General features: G+C 51.1%; 1 protein-coding gene across 5 annotated transcripts in view; it reads right to left on the bottom strand.

The window, feature by feature from the left end:
* Window positions 1-21,398, bottom strand: part of KCNIP1 (potassium voltage-gated channel interacting protein 1) — a 259,249-nt gene that overhangs the window by 162,068 nt on the left and 75,783 nt on the right. For 2 of the 5 annotated variants that reach the window (XM_081035836.1, XM_081035842.1), the window contains exon 1: window positions 8,655-9,156. The exons of 2 other annotated variants lie outside the window; for them this stretch is intronic. In XM_081035836.1, coding sequence (XP_080891962.1) covers window positions 8,655-8,715 — 61 coding nt within the window. In that variant the 5' untranslated portion in view covers window positions 8,716-9,156. Of the gene's footprint in view, window positions 1-8,654; window positions 9,158-21,398 lie in introns of those variants that run through there. One more of the 5 variants, XM_081035839.1, reaches the window with a different exon arrangement.

The raw sequence follows: 21,398 nt of genomic DNA, 5'->3' as shown, positions 1-21,398 counted from the left end.
TCTATTTCTAACCCAAACAAGCCTGTTGACTCTAGATGATTCCTGCTAATTGCTCAGTGCAGGAAGCTTTCTACAACAACCAGGAGGGCTGTTTGTTTTCCAACAGAGTCCCTACTAGGCCCCGTGAAAAAGGCACTTGACTTTCATGCTTCAGGCTCTTTCTTTGTCCTTTAGTCTCCTACTAACTTCTGTCTAATCTTCTGGTCTCCAATCCCACACAAAGGTTTTGCACATTAACCAGGCTGCCAGCCTGCTCTGCCATTCTGAGCACTGCTGATGAACTAGCTTGTGAGGAGACGCCTCTAGTCCACACACACATCTGTCCAGCACCCTGTCCTGGTCTGTGGTCTTAATGAAGACCCAGAATGCCTCCTGTCACACCTCCAGATAGCACAGACTTGGAGGGAGAGCGAAGGGGGTGGCTGGTAGCATCAAGATTCAGGATCCCACTTAGCTGGAATAACATTTACAATTCATAAATTAAAACACAATGGGCATGCATAGTTCTGCACGTCTGTTTTTTAAAAAGAAATAAAGAAAGCAAAGCTCAAGTGCTGACAGGCTAATCTGCAGAAATCTGACTTCGTAGCAATTCATCTGAAGACCAACAGGGCTGGGGAAAATTGGGGTCAGGTCCCAGGTCTGACACTCCAGCTGCGTGGCTGTGGCAAACCACTGACCTTCTCTGGACTCCTTTTTGATATCTGTGGAATGAAACTCGAACCAGAAGGCTTTGAAGGTCCCTTCCAGGGTGATGTATAATTTTACAATGATATATATCTCATCATTACATACATATATTCAGCCTGAGGCTGCATTTCTGACAAGTTCCCAGGTGACGCTGAGCCTGCTGATGTGAGGACCACACTTTGGGTCCTATGGTTCCAGATAGGAAGAACTTACCTCTATTGCTTTTTCGCTAAGTTCTGACTGTATCTTACATGTATGATTGCATTTCATGCTCATAACAACCTTGGAGGAAATTACTCTCAATGTCCTAATTTTCTAGATGTGGAAATGAAGGTTCACAGAGGCGAGATGACCTTTCCGAGGTCACATAGCCAGCATGTTGCAGAGCCAGGTTTCGCTTCCAGGTCTAAGATTATATGCCCATAACTGCCATACCACATACATATGTGTAATATAGATTTAGGCCAACATGTGGCCAAGGACAAAGGGAACCAATGAGAGAGCAGAAGGCCAATGCACCATCAAGTTCTTGCACTTGTTTCCTTTGCCATGATGGATGGGCCCCTCCCTGCCCATCTGGACCATGTGAAAACCTTGATTCTGGTGCCTGATTCTGAAGGTTTTGAAATTCTAACATGCTTGGAGATATTTAAGCGCTCGATCCTTCCCTGACAGGCAATGACAGTTGTAACGAAAGGAGAAGAATTTAGTTCACCTAAATGATTAGAGCAGAGGAGAGATGTTTAATCCTATTAATGAATTTGCTAATTGGCCTTCTGCCCCCAATCATTTCATAGTCAGGCTTCTGCAGTGGCAGATTAAATGGAAACAGATCCAGGGATGGTTTGAGATGGGGCTAAAAGCATTTTGCTCAGTGCCTGCAGATGGCTCGGCTGTTAGGTATGGTTAATGAGGTGCTTCAGTCTATCCCTGAATGCCTTCTCCCCAACATCCGCACTCCCCGTTTTGGCTTCATCCTCCAGTGTGGCCAGGAGGGGAGGAAGTTGGTGTGGTGTGTAATTGCTCGGGCTCTGGGATCAGCCAGAACCAGACACTGCTCACCACAAGCTGTGTGACCCTGGGCAAGGCACTTCCCCTTCTCAGAGCCTAAGTTTCCTCATCTGCAAAATGGGCACTATAATAGGATCTGTCCTCCAGGGCTGGGAGGAAGTTAATAAAATAACATGGGAGAAGGGCAGAGTAAGGTATCTGGCACAGAGAGGAGGCCAGATCAACGTTAATTGTTATTGTTCTTCTTCTTATTATTATTAGCAGATGATCAACCTTTTCTTATCCCACCATTGGAAATTTCTTTCATCATCTAAATTGACAGCTCCCCGTAGGAGTCACCAGAGAAATCTCTTGGGGTTCTGGTGGCCATGGTTGTGATGGCTCTGGATCCCAGAGAGATAGAATTGGAGGCCATAGCTTGAAGGGACAGAGATCACCAAGGACTACTAAGTCATTGTACAGATGGAGTAAGAGAAGAGGAAGGAACCTGACCTGTGATGGGACAAATGGCAGCAGCAAAGCCAGTGCTACAGGGAGTGGCTAGAATCATCTCACTATATATGAAGCACTGTGCTCAGTACCTCCTTGAGCTCTGACACAGCCCCATAAGGGAGATACTGTCATGTCCCCATTTTACAGAACAGGAAACTGAGGCTCAGAGTGGTTCAGCTAAGTCATAGAGCCAGAGTTTGAACCCAGTCTCTTACTTGAGCTCAGAGGTCCTAACCATTGTGCAGTCCTAGTATTAATACTCTAATCTGAGTGTGGTTCCCATTTTTCCCACTGCCCCAGTGGGGCTTTCAATCTGGCCTGGAATAATAGGAAGCTAGCGTATCCCGACTGACTCCAGCTACTCCCTAAAGGCGACCTATTTAAAATACTATATGGAGGGGCGGGAGGCATTTAAAGATAAGTCAAGTTAAGGTCCCAGAATTCTCAGTTAAGAGTGTGTTTGTGTTTCTCCCTCCGTCTCCCTCTCATTTCCTCTCTCCCCCCTCCTTCTCTCTGCCCTTCTCCCTCCCTCACCTTCTCTTCCCCTCCCTCCCTCCCTCTCCTTCCCTCTTCCTCTCCTTCCCTTTCCCTCCCTCTCTGCCCTTCTCCTTCCTTCTTCCTCCCTCTCCGTCTCTCTCCTCCTCTCCCTCCCTCTCCCTCTCTCTCCCTCGATCTCCCTCCTCCTCTCCCTCCCTCTCCCTCTCTGTCCCTCTCCCTTTCTCCTCAGCATGCTCATTCTCTGCCTGATAAATAGGGACATCCGCTCCAGGGCCATTATGCAGAACTTTGCAGTCCTTCTCCCATGAGCAGACCTGCATTTCTCATCGGGGCCGCCAGCCACATTCCGTCACTGCCCAGAGCCATCCAGAACACACCCTGGTCCAGCTATCCTCACCTCCACACAACCGACAGGCTGGACTCAGTGTCAGGCCTCACACAGGCCCTAGAATAAGACTCATTCCCTGAGAGCTAACTGTGTAAGTCCACAACCACATAATATACGGGGTTGCAGCAAGGGGAAGCAGCAACAGCTGTAGGGAAACACGGGAAGGAGAGATGTGCCCTGCCTCCAGGAGCCTTGGCGCGTGACATTAAATGAGGTCCTGAAGGATGTATAGGAGTTCGCCAGGGAGGTAGAGGTGGAAGGAGAGTGGGGAAGCTGGAGTGGGTCTCAGGCAGAGATAACATCAGGGAATGAATGTTAAAGAACATTTAAGAGATTGCTTCGTGAATAAATGGATGGAGAAACACACAGGTTCTCAATCTCATCAAGACATGGTACTGGTAAAACCTGAAATACAAGGGAGACCTTTCTAAGTTAGTCCCTACTATTGTTTTTTGAATGAATCAACAAAAGCAAGGTTAGAATTACTCTCCAATCTTCCCACCTTCCCCAAAGTTACATCTACTGATATCCAAAAAATTACCAGGACTCTTCTTGACTGAATTTATAATTTTCAGCTTTCTAAGAAGCGCTTGCTGTACGTTTACTATTAATTATCTGTACCAGGCCTTCCTGTCCCATTAACTCCAAGTTTCATGGTGGGGGGCTCAGATCCAAGATTTGGGGCGCGTGACAAGCAATGCTCTTCATGCAAAGACAGTCTTTTATCACAGCCTCTCTAGGACTTCAGGACTCACTAATTCATGTACAATTCATCCATGCACTCATTTCTTCAACCATTCCTGCTATCATACCTTTGATACAGGATGTGCTTCCTTTCATTCACTCATTGATTCATTCTATCATTCATTCTTTCACTCACTGATTAATGTATACACTCACGTGTTCACGTGCGCATTTACAAAGCATTTATTGAGCAAAGCCCCTCTAGATGTACACGGAGGTCCAAGACTGAAAAATTGCACTTATTTTAGGCAGTAGCCCCATTCACTTCCATCTTTCAGTCTCTTCCATCTCCCTCTTTCCGTTCTCCTTGAGCTCTACTGAATTTCTTCTGGGATTGAGGGACCAGAATGGCACCAGGCCCTGGGGGTGAGCTCCCTATACTTTTGTGACTGCCAGCGTCTGGGGAATGCGAAGCCTGTTCTCAGCACTTCCCTGCTAAGTGGTAAACAGATTCAGAACACTTTGGAGACAAAGCCAATTCAAAGTCAACAGACCAAATAACAGAATTCATTCCAGGTTAGTAACTGAAATTCCAGTGGGAAGCTAACTTTTCCTGCAGGGTCTGCAATTCGAGGAAATAACAGCCAACAGTTCCATTATTCACAATTTCTCCCAGAAAAGATTTATTGAGTACTTACTATGTGCCAGGAGCCAAGCTGGGGACAGTGAAGGATGATTCAGACAAGCTCCCCTCAAGAAGCTGACATTCGGGGGTGGGGGCTAATACTTCCATCCACTGCCTAATTCAAAGCATGACTTGAAAGTCATGAGAACGTACACCTTAAAAGATGTAGGAATTCACATGGGAGAAGTCACTTTTTCTGGGGATTGGGGAAGCCTTCCTGAATCTGGAAACAGCTGAGTGAGATCTTGGGACGTAGGTAGAATTTTAGCTATTAGACAAGGAGGTGGGCGGAAGGGTAGTATAGAGTGAAAAGGATGGACACAGAAGCAGAAACAGGTAATGCCCAAGGCACAAATGCCTCTGTAAATCAGCATTCCTCTTTTAGACATAAGGAAACGTATTTCCAAGGTGAGATGATTGCCAAAGGTCCCTTGAGGCCAGGCCCCTGTGACCGGAGGGTTACTGCTTCTCTACACTTCACTGCCTCTCGTCCGTCTCCCAGATCTCTCCTGGTTGAACATCCTGCCCCAAGCAACAGTCCCCAAATCCAGCCTCACCAGGAGCCTTCTGCTTCCATAAGCTCTCCCAGCTGCTCACTGATCTAGGACTCAGGGGACCAGTCCCATATTTGTCTCTACCTTGCCATGTGGCCTGAGGAAAAGCAGTGAATAGCTGTGGGAGGCAGTTTGTTCATCTGTTCAGTGAGCATTCTGAGATCCCAAGCTCAGCCCTTCCTGAAGGTTCTGAGTGCTTTCCCTCCACAGTGGAAGACTGATAACTCAGCCACCCCTGCAACGTGGGATTGTCTGCTTACAGGCAAGTCTCTGTTGGGACGGCCTTGGTCTAGCGATATTCTCCCTAAATTCTCTTGCCCCTCACTCCCCCAGCTGCAGCACCTGCAACCTCTTCCTCTGGTTACCTCGATGCCCTAACCCTTCTCACTTTCTTCCCCCAAGCCCAGAGCAACATCCTTGGTGTGATAAGCAGATGCAAAACCATTGGAATCAGAAATTCCACCTGGACTCAGCAGAGGCTGAATCTCCAAACGCAGGGCTTTCCCATTCTAATTAAACACAAACAAAGATCCCAAACAGATCAAAACTCTGGAACTACTTTGGATTTCTGCTGCCTGCAGAAAGCTCTTCCTGGACACCCAGGCGGGGCTGGGTGCCTCTCTCTCAGCACTAATCAGGCAGAGCTTTTGCCCTATTTTAAAAATATATGTGTGTTACCAAATTATAGTTTCAAAACATGCAGGGTATTCATTGGGCAGGCGATGACGTTTGCAGGACCAGCCACAGAGGTCAGCGGGGCCGCAGCAACAGGACCAGCCTCTACGCCTCCGGGGTTTGGGTCCAAGTTGTTACCTGGACAGGGCTGGGAGAGGGATCTAGAAATGAGCTTTTAGGACTCCCAGAGGCACTGACTACTTCCAGGATGGCCTTACGCTAGGCATTTGGAAGCCGCAAACAGTAGAGACATACATTTCAGAGCAGCTGAAATTTGCTGACCACTTATTATGGAGCAGGGCTTGTGCTAAACATTTGACTTCTGTTATCCTTGACATCCACACAACACTTGGCTATTTGAAGACTGTAAACCACTACTGTCCCTGTGTTACAGTTGATGAAGATAAGGCTTAGTCACATAGCTAGTAAGTGGTAGAGCCTAGATTTGAACCCAGGAGGGAGACTGACTCCTGAGTTGCAAATCTCCTCCACTCTTTCTGACTGCATCTAATTAGATCTGAGCTCGATGTCTCAGAGATCACAGAAGCAGCTCTGGGAAGAGCATCAGCAATAAAATTCTTCAAATTTGAGAACCGATGGAACCTGAGGAAATGTCTCATGTGACTTCCTCCTTTCACAAAGGAGAAACCCAGGTCCTGAGTGGGGAAGGGATGTGGCCAGGAAGTAATCCCTGACCACTAGCCTACCCAGTCAGTCTCCAACTGCCTCTCTCTGTAGGAAGGGTCTTCTGCTGATTAGCATTCCAAGGAGCAAGACAGTAAGATAAAACTCTGCTCCAGGGCAAATGCCCAGGGGAATGTGCACAGCTGGAGCCCTGGACAATGCCAGCCAGTGGGGTGGGGCTTTGTGCAAGAGAGGCTGACAGCTCAGAGCTTGGGGCAGCCGGTCCTGGCAGCCTGCCTGGCAGCCCTGGACCTGCTAGGAGCTTCAAACACATGTGCTTATGAGAGTTCAATATGAATGCACAGAGAAAGCACCCAGCACGGTGTCTGGCACACAGTAGGTGCTCACTGAATGTTGGTGCCCCCTCTTTTCTTTCTTAGACTCTTGGGAGAAAAGCAGAGAGCTTTGGCCTGTGGGAATCCTGCAGGAATTTATCTGCGTTGACCGGGAGTTGTGTGCAGGAGAAGGGAGTGGTAGATGGTAATGTCTGAGCTCTAAATCTTTGTCCAGCTCTGTGCACGGAAGTCCATATCCATCATCCATCTGATTTTCATGTCCTTTCAACAATCTCCTCTAGGTCCCCGTGGCTGTAGCCAACACTTCCCCCACACCCAGAGGTAGTATTCTTATCCAATTTATAGATAAGGAAACAGGCTTAGAGAGGTGAAGGGACTTGCGTGAGGTCACAGAGGGAGGGAGTGACAGAGTGGCATTCACATGCAGGTTCCGCTGGACACCTCTCTGCCTCTCCAGGAGCGCCACAGGCATGGACAATCTTTTAAAACAAACCCCTGAGTCCCTTATTTCCACAGTCCCCTGGGCTCTAGGACCTCATGGTGGTCACACGTGCTGGGGGAGGAGATGGGAAATTGGTGCTGAACTTTGTCCCCAGTCAAGCAGCATCTGAGGATCTGTGAGGAGCAGCTCAGAACAACACGGTCCTATGCTAAGGCTTGCAGACCTTTCTTCCTGCCTAGGACTGCCGCGAAAAGAGAGACCAGTCCCTTCCCTGCCAGGACGTATAACTGAGCTGGACAAATGGGCCAAAGCCTTCTCCATGTGTTAGGTTGTAACCCCCCACCCAGTTTCATCCCCGAAGACCTCCAACCAGAAAGCTCATTCCTCCACGTGCAGCCAGCCTGATGTCTCTCAGGGGCTGGGCCAGAGGCTGGACTGCTCCAGGACAGGTTCCTCGTGGGGAGCTCTGCGATGCAGACTCCCCTCTTACCTCGGTGAAACCAACCAAACTCCTAAGAGTAGACTCTTAGGGTGTACCCTGGGGTGCACCATCATCCGAATACAGATTTTATCACCAGCTAGCATAAGGCGTGAGAGCTGTAACCCCACCTGTAGCCAGAACCTGGGCTCACTGTCAGGTTACTTAAAATCCTGCTATACCACTCACAATAGTATTTGAGAATTAAACAAAACAAACCCATCATTTTCTTTTCCCTACCTGTATCCAGTCTCTTTATTCCAACAACCAACTTTCTAACTGCTGGAGAGGAGGCCTGCAGAGTCCCCCTCGACTTCCCATGGACCCCTTTGACAACGGTCCCGCTGGCAAGACTGCCCACATCTCAGCTGGGGAAAGGCAGCTATGGAACACGACCAAGGCAGAAGGGACTCCAGAATACCATGCTTCCTCATCTTCGATGTCAGCCCACCTCTCTGCCACACCCTGACAGTACCGTCTGCTCCCAGCGGTTCCCAGATCTTGGCAGCACCCTCGTGTGATGCCCTGAGTCACCAGGACATGAGCCCTGGGAGTTTTACCACCTAGCAGCCGCTGATTCCTTTTGGCTTGCAGAGGTTTTCTGGGGTGGGCAGACGCAGCACTCCCTCCCTGGGGATGGACTCCCAGGTCTGCACCGACATCGCAGCCCAGAGGAGGAGCGAGTGCATGTGTGAGCACCCTCTCTGGATGCCCACACTGGCACAATCGCCTGCCCTCCTGGGAACGGGAAGAGCTTCCCGACATTTCCACCCAGACACCCAGTCACTTCCACCTGTGCATGTGCCCCTTCCTTCTGCTCCCAGGGATTTCCCCAGGAGAAGGGTCCTGGCGCCCGTCACCCGGGCTCCCACTCTGGCTCCATCCTCTCTGAGCCTTCACAGGGATTCACACCCATCCTCCCGCCAGCTTCTTACTCCTTTGGATACAGGAACGTGAATCCGCTCCTCATGGAGAGAGAAAAGTCTGGGCCACGGGAGGCAGGTGGCACACCCCAGCTCAGCTCCCAACACCCCCAACCCCAACCAGGGGAACAAAAGGAAGAAGGAGGTGGCTTACCTTTCGAGGGTCGCCTTTGTTTGGTTTGCAGAGACGAGAAGGTGCCCATGACAGCCCCCATGGCAGCGAAGACTTGTGTGCGACTTGGGACCCCGGGCCCTGCCCCTCCCCTTCCCTGGAAAGAAATCAGTGCGGATCGTCTACTGTGAACTGGGGGAGGACAACAGCGCCCGGCAGCCCTCCTGCAGCGTGGTCTTCAGTGAGCCTGGGGCTGGCGCCGGGAGCCTTTTCTTCCCTTCTTCAGCCCCGCACACGCACTGACTCCCAGGCCAGTGGCGCCCGGGGAGCCCTCGGAGCCGGGCCCACTGCCTCCCTGCAAGGGCCGCCGACGGTGCCTCGGAGCCCGCCTGGCGCTGGACACGGGGCGGCCGCCCGCTGGGCCGAGGCTCTGAGCCAGCGCCGCGTGCGGTGCGGGCGCCGCGCTCCGCCCGCCCCTCCTGCTGCACGCGCGGCTCCCCCCCCCCCACTGGGTGTGGGGGGGCCAGTACCAATCATGAATGAACGGAGCCGGGACCGCGCGGAGGCGAACCTGGGCTGGGCAGAGAGATGCCCGCGGGCGGTCACCCCGGAGGGGCGGGGCGGGGCGGGGCGGGGCGGGGACCCACGCGGGGGGGGGGGGGGGGGGGGGCACTGCGGGCGCTCCTGCCGCCAGCACGTGCAGGGCGGGCGGACCCGAGGTTGCGCTCCCGATCCCGCCCGCACCCGGGTGATGGGGGGGGGGCCCGGGGGGGCAGCAGATGGCTCCTGGAAGGATGTGTGTGTGGGTGCGCGTGTGTGTGGGGGTGTGTGTTGTGTGATTTCACTTGACTTCAAGGGAAATCTTAGTTAATTCACTGCCTGAATTCATGGGGTGGGGAACAAGTGTGTCCGACCTAAGAAGGGTTGCAAAACATGTATCTAACTGGGTTTTCCTGGGAGGAGGAAGGGCCAGGGCCACCTTCTCATGACGGAATGGGGAACGGGGTAAAAGAACAGCTCCTTTGGGCCCCTGCTGTTTCTTCCCTCACTTTCTCTCTCCTTTGTCCTTCTCCAACCTCCCCAATAATTCATTAAGCATCAGCTATGGGGCAGACTGTGAGTCAGTGCTGAGGGGGCAATGGCTGAATTTAGGAAGCAGTCTCCATTTTGTGAGTCCTCACTCCTCATCACACAGACCACAACCCCTATCTCAGCTTCTCATGCAAAAGGGCAAAGTTTGGGTCTATCCCTTCTGGTTCTCTCCAGCTCTCCATGGTGCTGAAATGCAAGGCTTGCTCCCTGAGAGCCTGAGGAGCTAACCCTCCCCCAAGTCAGAGCTGCCTGGGTTCCCACTCCCTACCATGTTTGCAGGTCACAGGGTCCCCCAACATGTGGCCTCATAAACACGCACACACACATAGTCCCACAAACGTGGGCACAGGTCCCACCAGCCCACGTGGCTATTGCTGGTGTACACACAGACACTCTCAGCCACAGTACACCCACAGGTGCGTCCATAGGACCCCACACAAGACACAGACATACAGGCATGAAGACGCACACACAGTCAGTGCAAAACGGTATCACGGTCACCCACCTTCACACAGGCACACAGCCACACAGGCACACAGCCATACCTCCAGGACACACGGCCTCTCAGGAGCTGCTTCTCCTCTTTCCAGCCCACTAGCTGTCCTTCAGGGACACAGGTGGCCTACAACCTGGCCAGGGACCAGGTTTTCTTTATCTATTTTTCTTTATCTATTTCTTTATCTGAGTTGTTTTCTTTATCTATTCGGCACTTAATGCTTTCTCAAATTCAAGCACATGTCCTATTTCATGCAACAGAGGAAGTACACGTCATAACATCCTTCCCTTTCAACGCACTGCCCATTGCTGTATAAATCACATCACCCTACATCACCCACACCCTGAGTTAGGCAGGTCCTGTCTGATCATCACCACAGAGAAGAACTGAGGCTGACCTAGGCTAAGACATTTTCCTGAAGTGACCCAGTCAGAATTCAGGATTGGAACGTGGAGTCCAGGGCTCTGTCACCACCACCCATTGGCAGATGAGGACACTGGGGACATTGAGTTGGGAAGAGCTTCTCTTGGGTCCCACCAAACTCAAAGCTTCAGCTCTCCTAACTGCCAGGGCTATCTCTCTAGTCCAGGAGGCCTGGAATCCTGGAGGATGGAGCAGGGCTGGTAGCGGCTGGTCCTGCCTCCCTCCTGCTCTCCCTGCTGGGGAAAAAGGGTGGGGATGGGGTGCAGCCAGAGGTCATGAAAGGACCCATCAGGATAGGCAGAACTCAATGCACAGAGTCAAGATCTTTGCTGGGGAGAGGGTGGTGCAGCCCCCAACCTTCTCAGATCACTGGACAGAGCACCAAACCACGCCATCCTCGGGCTTATGCTAATCTCTATTTTTCCTGAAGGCCAGGACCAGCACTGGAGAGTTTACAAAAGGCTAGGATGCAATTCTGGGTTGTGGACACACAATGTGAGATACAGATGATGTATTACAGAATTGTACACCTGAAATCTATGTAACTTGAGGACAATTGTCACCCCAATACATTTTAATTAAAAAAAAAGGCTAGGATACCTTTGTCTCATTTCCTCCTCCCCCAAACCCTCTGAAGAAGCCAAGTACAGTTGAATTGCTCCATTCTACAGATCAGAAATAGTAAAAGGTCTCCGAGATGGTCACAACTGGCTGCCTCGGGGCAGTGGCAATAGGTGATGTCACCAAGATAAGGTCCAAATTGCTTAAGCATGAATTATGAGGTCCTTTTGTGGCCTGGCTTCATCTGCCCAGCCCTTGCTCCCTGGGGCTCCTTTTGGGGCTCCAGTCACACAGACCCTCACTAGTTCCCCAACGTGCCCTGTATGGTTGTGGTTCAGGACATTTGCATATGCTGTTCCCTCTGCCCCGAATGTCCCTCAGCCTTTTCTCCATCTTGTGACCTGCTGATCATCCTTGGAGAGCTACCTCAGAGGCCTTTCCTCAGGGAGTCCCTCCCTGGCGCTCTGTTGGTTGGTGCCTGCCTTGGTGCCTGCAGTACTTGAAGCTCTTCTTCCATCAGAGTACGTGTGCCCTTGGCTCTCACTGCCCTTTTCTTTGTCTCTCCCTCTGGACTGCAAGTTCCTTAAGAGCAAGGACTACTACTGATTTAGTTTCACACTGTCTGCTTAACCCCTGGTTTCTGACAGGGGTGCTGACCATCTGTGTTGAGTAAGTAAATGAATGAATGGATGAATGAATGAATTTTCTTTGCTCAGTGATCTGACTAATAAGTAAAAACTGACAATTACCGTGTTTCCCCGAAAATAAGACCTAGCGAGACAATCAGCTCTAATGCGTCTTTTGGAGCAAAAATTAATATAAGACCTGGTTATATTATATTTTATATTATATTATATTATATTATATTATATTATATTATATTATATTATATTAGACTCAGTCTTATAGTAATATAAGACTAGGTTTGATATTAATTTTTGCTCCAAAAGACGCATTAGAGATGATTGTCAGGCTTGGTCTCATTTTCGGGGAAACACGGTACTAGATGATCCTTGCCCTTCAAAGGAAGAAGCATATTCTCCCAAGGAAAGATTCCTTCATTCAGCAAATACTTACTCACTCATACATCAACCACATTCCGGATATTTACATGTACAATCGCTCATTTATTCCTGATGATGCCTTGAGTGGTAGGTATTCTCTACCTATAAATGGACAGACTCCACACAAACATGCACTGTACAAAGGAGCAGACGTCACCCATGAGATGCTCAGAAAGAATGCATCTGAGCAGGACTGAGTTAAATGTGAGGGACAAGGGTGAACAAGGACAGCAGGCACACTCCCTGCCTCTGGGGGATTTGCAACAGAGAACAGAGAACTTTGTGGGGAGACAGGGCGCCTCCCATCAACTAACTGGCTGCAGGGGCCATTTGCCCTGCTGGACAGGATGTGGTTTGCTTGCTAAGGGGCTCTTGCCAGCCCCATCCAACCTGGCCTGCAACGGCTATCGATCCTTCTCCTCGGAAGGTGAGCTAGTTCATGTACCATCTCCAGCTCTGACTCCTCCCTCATCCACCCTGTTATGGGGTGAATGTTTGTGTCCCCCACCTACCCCCATTCATATGCTGAAGCTCTAATCTCCAGAGTGGCTATTTTTGGAGACTCTAAAAAGTAATAAGGTTAAATGAGGTCATGAGGGCAGTGCCCTGATCCCATGGGATTTGTGCCCTTAATGTCCTTATGAGAACAGACATCAAGAGGCCCCACTGGCCTCCCCCCACCCCATGACCGAGGAAAGGCCTTGTAAGCACACAGGAAGGAGAGGGCAGCCATCTGCAACCCAAGAGTAGGGCTCTCACCAGACACCAACCCTGTTCCTGCTGGCAACTTGATCTTAAATTTCTAGCCTCTAGAACTGTGAGAAAATACATTTCTATTGGTAGTCACCCCGTCTGTAGTATTTTGTTACAGACTAATTCATAACCCTAGTGCTGTCCATGTCCTCAGAAGGCTCTGGAGGCCAAGACTTCCCCTCCCTCTGCCATGAGCACCCCTATAGGACTCTTTAGGGTACCCCTGGGGGGCTGTTCAGGAGGGAGGGCTGAGATGGTCACAGACGTGCGGGGATCCGGTTAAAGCATGCGTGTGCTGTCTGTGTTCATGTAATACACAGCCGACTTTCTTCCCCTCTTTGTGGGCAAAGGCATTTCACCGTGTTCCCCCCTCACACGGAGGCAGCAGTGTCAGATTAAGAACTTGGATCTGGGGGCTGCTAGGTCTGGGTTCACATCCTGACTTCGCTCCTCATTGGCTGTGTGACTTTGGGCCCGATGTGTACTTTCTCTGGACCCCACTTTTACCCTCTGTGGGCCACATCAGTACCTACCACGGAGCGTTGCTGTGAGGAGTGGCGAGGTAATATTTGTAAGGCCCTTAGCAGGTGCCTGGCACATAGTGTGGCTGGTTATGGGTGGGGGATGGCCACTGTCCCTGTTGCCGTGGGCCAGGCATCGTGCTGGGCTCGAGTGGTATAAAAATGCGTGAACCGTAGCCTTTGCCTTGGCTTCCATCTTTGCTCTTCATCTGTTTTATAGGAAATCTATTCTCAGGGTCCCCATCTGGTATTAAAAGACTCAGATGAGTTAAGGAAGGGAATGTGGTTGGCACCTGATTGTGTGCCATTCAGCACTATGTTAGCTGCTGTCTTGTACCGTTTCCCAAATATTCCGCTAGCATAAGTCTGGCCTCCGCAAATAGACTCTGAGCTTTCGAAAGCTAAGCAGGCAGTGCACCCCCCAGACTCCTCCCCCCACGGCTCAGCCTGGCCCAGGATGTCCTCAATGCCCCACTAACACTCATACTGAGATCATACAGGGCAGGGGGCGGGGGCCATCCACTAGCCCTGGGAGCAAGCCCCACTCTTCTTATTAAATGTACCTCTGGGCCGGGGCTGCTTCATCTGTGATACTCAGGCAGCACTTCAAGGGTGGATGTGAGGACTGGGCCAGAAAAAGTAAAGGGACAGTGCTTTGTCTCTCTGTAAAGCTCTCTGCAAATGTCCTTTATTATTATTTGCTCTGGGGCTCATCTAGTTATGCATTCTTCCAGTCAACAAATATTTATGAAGCACTAATCTCCCTGCCAGGCATGATTCTGCGAGGTTGGTGCAAAAGTAATAGCGGTTTTTGCAATGATTGTGACCTTTTAAGCCGCAATTATTTTTGCACCAACCTAATAAGTATGTGGACTGGTAAAGAACCAGAAGAGGCAGGAGTCCCTGCCTCAGTGAGCTGGAGCTGTAGGACTGAAGACAAATCCTTTCTTCATTACAAACTGCCAACGGGATGGGACAGAAAGAAGGGAGGGGGAGTTTGGGGGAGATGCTCAGAGAAGCCAAGTAGGGTAACTTTTTACATACTATGAAGTGATGTCATAAGTACAGATAGCTCCTCAGAGGGCAGGGCAGTGGATACAGTTTTCAAGGCAGGGCGATTAGGCTTCCAGTGCGAGGTTTGTTTTGTGACCTCTGGCAAGTTATGTGACCTCTGAAAGCCTCAATTTCCATGAGTAGAAAAATCCCACCAATGTCAGTTGCAGGGTGAGGTGGAAGGTGTTAGTGATTAAAGAAGAGCCTGGTTCAGTGTCTCCCTGGCATTAATATAGTGTTGGCTCAGAAAATGCTAACTCTCCCATGCCTCAGTTTCCCCTTCCAGTCTCCTTTGAGAATACCTTCTTCCCACTTCTGCAGGAGGAGAAAAGACCTTGCAATAGGACTGGGGCTTGGGACATGCCTGTCCAGGGCCACAGCCTTATGCATCAAGCATAGCCTCACCTGTCAAGGCTGATCATGCCCCTCGAGGGAGCAGGACTGACGTGGGCTGCAGGGGACACAGGGGAAAACAGGACACAGGGTCTGCCTTTCACGTCCTGATGGCTGCACTGCCCAACGGTTCCTCCTTCATGCTCTCGTGAAGAACAGTCTCCACCAGGGGCTGAGATGAGTTCAGACAGAGTGCAGCCACCCACGCAGCCTGGATGGATGCTGGCAGCAAAGCCCTTTCGCGTTACCCAGACCCAGGAGGAGGGAGAAGGACACTCCAGAGAATCTCGGCTTTCATTATCTGAAGCAATGTGGTGTGTTGTGAAAACCAGAGGAGTCCAGGCCAGGTGCAAGGCAGCTACTCCCTAATACTGATCGGATGGCTCTCTAGGAAAGGATGGAAGGAAGGAATGGAAGGAATGGATGGAAGGAGGGCTCTCTAAGAATGGATGGAAGGGTGGAGAGATGGATGGATTCAAATATGTTCAAACGAACACGTAAGTATCTGATGAAACCTGTGAACCTTCTCCTCCAAAATAACCATGCATGCATGCACATACTCACACTTTGCATAAATGTTTACGGTGACCATGACTCTCTCCTCTGAAACACACCTGTGGACACCTGGTGAAGAAACTCTGTCCTAAGGAGGAAAGCTTGACACAGGCGTTTCTTAGTTGTGTGACTTGAACTTCTCTGAACCTCAGCTTTCACTTCTGTAAAATGGGGGCAATGATGGCGTCTATTGCTTAGGGCTGGAGTGAGAATTAAATGAGAAGAAGCTTGCAAGTACTTCAGTGCAGTGCCTGGTAGGTTGCAAGGTTCAGCGTAAGGTGTGGGTCATCATTACCATCATCATTAACCTTGTGGAGGTGGCCCTGGGCAATTGCTGCAGCGATGTGGCAGGGTGGATAGGTGACGCTGAAATGGCTGGGGCAAGTGAGGACAGAAACCACAGGCAGAATTTATCTTTTTAAAGTGTGTACAACACATGGATCCATGATTTCCTTGGGTAATGTTCAGGAATCAATTGTGTTCACTCCCCAACTTGTTCTCCTTAGCTTATATAATATTTACCGGAACGACGGAGTCACGGTCTTGGAGTTCTTACTATGTGTCAGTCGTATGTCAGGTCCCCCTTCATCATTCTAATACCCCAGGATGTAGGTCCTCTCAGGAACCCTCATTTTATGTCAGAGGCAACCAAAGCAAAGAGCGGTGACGTGACCTCCTGGAAGTCACACAGGAAGTTGTGGAGCTGGCCTTGTACTCACAGGCTCTGACTCCAGAGCCCACACTCCCTGTTTAGCCCGAAGCCCTCCTACTGCTATTGTAACTGATTTCCTCTAGTCCTGTTTCTCTGAGGCGGTGGTAATTCACTGGGGTCTCAGAAGTATCGTGTAGCTCCTTGGAGCCGAAAGAGAGATGCAGAGGGGAGGTGCAAAGCGTCCTGGCCTTCTGCCGGGCAGGGGCTGCTCCCACCCAAACCCTTAGTGCCCTGGCAGGGGCTGCAGCCTCGCCCACCAGCCTGCAGGATACACGCAGGGTCTGCTTTCCCTCCAGGGCTTCTGCAGACTGAAGACCCCAGAGGAGGTGAGCAGGGAGGGGGCGGGCGCAGCAGCCATGCTGAGGGATGATTAGTAATAAAGCCAGTGATGAGTGCCCCTGGCCCTGAACGGCCCACTGAACTTGTCAGCGCTGGCTCCCAGCCGCTCAGCACCCTGCTGTCACAGTGGGAACCTAAAGATGGAAGAAACCCTGGAGCAGGAAGGGAGGAAGACGGGGGACTCATGGTTGCAGTCATGCTGACAGCTGACTCCCAGACTTCAGTTGCTGCACAAATGTGGCAACTTCAAAGCACAAGGATGTCAATGGATGTCTGCTCCATTATTTCCTGTGACCACATACCCTGCCCCACAGGTGAGACCTGCAGCCCTCACCGCCTGCGGCAAAATGACCCAGAAACAATGGGGCCACCGTCTTGGATTTTGACTAACGCTCCAGTGTAAGATAAAAGGCTGGAAGAACAGGGGCTCAGTCAGAGAGCAGGAGAGGGGCTTGTCCTTGACCTCGTCAGGTGCAGCACGGTTCAGCACTGAAACTCAAGACTTTGGGGAAATCTGAGGGCCAAGGAGACCCTGCCCCTTTACCAAGTAGGGCCTAAGAGAGCAGAGATGGCCCTGAGTCCCCCTCCCAGCCCCACCCACCTGCCCTCTCTGTGTCAGCAACATCACACTGCACGAGCCTGTGTATCTTTGGGGTCCTACCTGTCTCTCCTGGTGAGTCTGGCAAGGAGAAGAATCCTGCCCCTGCACCCAGGAGGGGTGTGGCCTAGAAAGCTCCAGAGAGCCAGCAAACCTTGGTTCTAGGCCTAGGGGCCTCACTGTGACCTGGATGGCACCATGCCCACAGAATGCACAGTAACCAGGATGTTTGGGGGCTGACTGCCTAGAGAGGTGATTGGCTGCACACTGGAGAGGGAGTCTACCCCACACCTCCATGTTCATAAGCCCCCAGAAGAATGTTCAGGCAACACTGCGGGTAGGTGTCCTGAGTTGATTGAGAATTTCTTTCTGCCTGCTCCCCAAGAAGAACTGGAACTAGGAATAGAAGTTAAGTTCAATAATTTAAGAAATAAGCAAAGTAACATTTCTGGTACACCAGACGGAGCTGCCTAAAATTCTTAGCTACCCATAAAACCATGCTCACACTACCTCTATGGCAGGTACTGCTCTCTTCTCCATTTTACAGATTAGCAAACTGAGGTTCAGAGAAGTGAAGTGATTTACCCAAGGCCACAAAGCTGGAGTGAGCTGTAGAGTTAGGGTTTGAAGCCAGTTCTGCCTGTCTTGAAGGCCCATGCTATTCCCCACCAAAGACAGAAAGTGGAGGGAGCAGGGAAGGGAAGAGAAGGAAGTGGGAAGACACAGAGTAGCACCAGGAAGAACAGGTGGGGTGATGGGGAGACTTCCACTGGTCCCCCTCCCAGGATGACTGCCCCAGGGGGCAGAGGAAAGTGGCTGTGAAGAGCCTTTGTCTTGGCTTAGAGGACACCAGGACCCAGATGGCCAGGCACACAGGTGGCAGGGTGCGGGGAGGGGGTGAGACGGCATCTCCAAGCGCAGGCACACTGCCCTTCCTCCCCAGGACCCCTGGGGACCCCCATCCTAGGAGGCTAAGCTGGCCCTCTTCTCTGCTGCTCCTGTATGGAGGCTCCCTTTTTGGGCTGCCACAAGACACTGCCTGACAACAGCGGCATTTCAAGATGATTTCTGCTTCTGTTGTCCCTTCTTGCACTGGACTGGTGTCTGGTGAGCGAGGAGGTTGGGAGCTGTAATGGCACTGGGGGAGCTCACTGACAGTCCAGGGCTCCGCTTCCCTGGGCTGGCATTTGCATGGTGTATTGGTATTGGTGCCCGCAGCTCAGGGCTGCTCTGGATGGAGGATGCTTTGCAGATGGGCATGGAGCCTGGCGTGCGGTGAGGACCTGATGCAGTTCACTGGATCAGGGACAGAGGAGGCTGAGGCGGGCTGCAGGAGAGCCCCGGGCTCTTCGCCTGGTTCCCACACTGCCCGCCCCAGAATCTGCTGTCTATGATGTATGAGCTCCACGCCAGTCCCTCCAGCCGTTTGACCAGCATCCATCACGCCCCGCTCTGCCCCACCTGTCCTGTGAGGATACCAGAGATGCAGAGAGAGGTAAGGTGGGCTCGGTCCTGGCCCTCAGAAAGCTCACAGTCCTGTGGGAAAGACTGGCATCTAAACCATCTGAAGACAGGGGGATGGGCCTGTGGCAGTCAACTCAGAGACCACACCAGCTCGGAGAAGAGACATCTAATGCAACCTGGGGGAAGAGAAGTGGTGAGGAGGGCAGAAAGTCTTTTTCAAAAGAGGAGATGCTGGACCTGGGTCTTGAAAGAGGAACAGGCATTTGCCAGCCAAACACCACTGTAAATGTACAACTCCGTTCGGGGTCCTCCTCTAACAGGCTCCAAAGGAGACAGCCTGTTTCACTCTCATAGTGGCATCCCCATGGGCAGAGCAACGATGCATCACTAACCCCATTTATGGATTTCCCAAACTGCGAGCTAGATGGACTTTGGAGAAAGCGGGTCCAGCCACGATGGGTGACTTGACTTGGTAAATCCTGTGATAGACGATTGACGTGAGCAACTGAGTCATGGAGAAACAATCGGATCTTCCTAGAGATCTCCAGGCATGGAACCTTCCTGACTTCTGTATGCAGCTGATCCATCGTTTTTCCATGCTCAGAGCTCGGCTCACCCAGGTCTGCTACACCGTTTCCTCTTAATACTCCAGGAGGCAGGGATGGAGTGCCTTGCGTAAGAACCGTTCCTGCAAGCTCCCAGAACCACACACATCCCGAGCTAAGCTCCCAGGTGGGGGGGGAGCTCAGGCTGCTGGGGAGATACAGATACCTTCTACAGCAGAAACTGAAAGGGCCCAGTGGGGGTGGGGGGTGGCTAAAGGATTAACCTGCAGCCCAGGCTCAGATTCTGAATGTGCACATCATCTCGACAACTCAGAGATTCTCCCCAGAAAACAAGGTCTCTCTTAGAGGTATGCTACTCAAAGCTACAAAGGACCTGGTAGTGGTGGCCCTCCTTTTACAAATGGCCATGGGAGTGAAAGGGGTTTGCTCAGGGAAACACAGGGAAAAAGAAGCAGAGTTGGGACTGGAACCCATGGCTGGAAAGGTATATTAAAATAGGTATTTTAAGTACCTATGAGCTAGGTTGCTAGGTTAGTGACTAGGAGAAAGTAAAGGCACTGGAGACTTGAGTGGCAAGGAAGGGTGAGAGGTGGGACCAGAAAAGCAGCCCAGGGCTTCAGTAAAACAGAGAGCTGATGGGTCAGCCGGAGATAAACATTCTTGCTGAGAAGGGAGATTTATTCTGACATTTGAATGGCAGGCACGAGTTACTCCTGTTTAGGATTTTGGGTCAGAGAACTCGAGTGGAAGGAAACAGTGAGGCCCAGGAGTGTCCTGAGTAGGCTTGAGGAACAGGGAGAAGGACGATGGTGCTGGGCGATACCTAATGAGATGAGAAGTTCCAGGGAAGGCCGGGAGGCCAGGCTGCACAGGGTCCGTGGTCCTTGGCACAGAGTCTGGGTTTTATGCTAAGAGCAACAATGTTTTTCTTCCCACACTTATTTTGAAAATATTATAGACTCACAAGAAGTTGCAAATAGTATAGAAAGGTCCTGTATACGCTTCCTCCAGGGTCCCCAATGTAACATCTGGCATAAGTACAGTACAATGTCAAAATCAGGAGATTGACTTGAGACAATTCATAGACCTTGTTCAGGTTTTGCCAGCTGTGCATGCAGGCACTTGTGTGTGCATTTGTGTGTGTGTGTTTCTGTGCCATTCTATCGCATGTGTACACAGTGTAATCACCAACATAGTCAAGATACCAGGCTGTGCCCTCACCACAGAGGAAGTCCCCATGCTCCCCTCTAGAGCTGCCCCACCCCTCTGCACCCTGTGGCTGTGGCAGGATTTTACGGATGGGTAGGGGAGGACCTGAGAGCTGCCGGCTAGGTCAGGGACATGGCCTATTCAACTTTCGATGCCCTAGAGGCCTCTGAACAAAGCACGTTTACTGTGAACACAGAGCGCTTTGAGTGCCTTCACTTGGTTGTTGAGAAGCAAGAACACAAAAGTTAAGCAATTCAAACAAAGTCACACAGCAATTCTCATGGCTTACTGGCTCTGTCTGTTTAGATGACACCAGAAACTCTCTACAGAGCTTGGTGTGATGATCGCTGGGGGCCAATGTGTTGTAGACCAGAGAGACCAGGCCTCTCAGTCAGGGAGCCGTGCAGAACCCCAGGCTGGGTACCACATCAGGGTTGGGTCCCTTCATCTTTTGCATGTCCCTATCCCCATGGGTGAAATAGCCTACCTCAAATAGTCATGGCGAGGAATTGATTAGAAAATACCTGGGAAGTGCCAAGCAAGCATAAGGAAAACACACTTCTGCCCCTGAAACCAGCATTGACCCAAAAGTGCTGAAGAGAAACACTGCCCCTCCCCTGCTTCCACTCCCATCAGTGTGTGTGGGGGATGATCTTACTGGAAGACTCACGTCTGTAGCTCAGCCCCTCCTTATAGCTGTGGGGTGAGGGGATGTGCAGGAGACCCCCAGTTCTCCACTTGCTCTGCTTGGGACCCAGTGGCTAAGTTCACTTCCTGAGGCTAGGTTCTGGGCATTCATTCTGGCTTCAGGCCCCACCTTCCACGGAGCTCCTAGGGTACCTTCATCCACACTCAACATCTCCATCTATTTTTTAAGTGGTCCACAGGAAAGGAGAGAGGTTGATGGTTACCTTTAAACTCCCAAACCAAGCACCATTCTGGGCACAGAATCTCTGCCCCAAATAGTGCCAGTTTTATTCAGTGTGG

Source organism: Rhinolophus hipposideros, assembly GCF_964194185.1.
Source record: "Rhinolophus hipposideros genome assembly, chromosome: 23".
Classification (NCBI taxonomy): domain Eukaryota; kingdom Metazoa; phylum Chordata; class Mammalia; order Chiroptera; family Rhinolophidae; genus Rhinolophus; species Rhinolophus hipposideros.
Note: the sequence above shows the minus strand (reverse complement) of the source record. Positions and strands in the feature narration are given on the sequence as shown.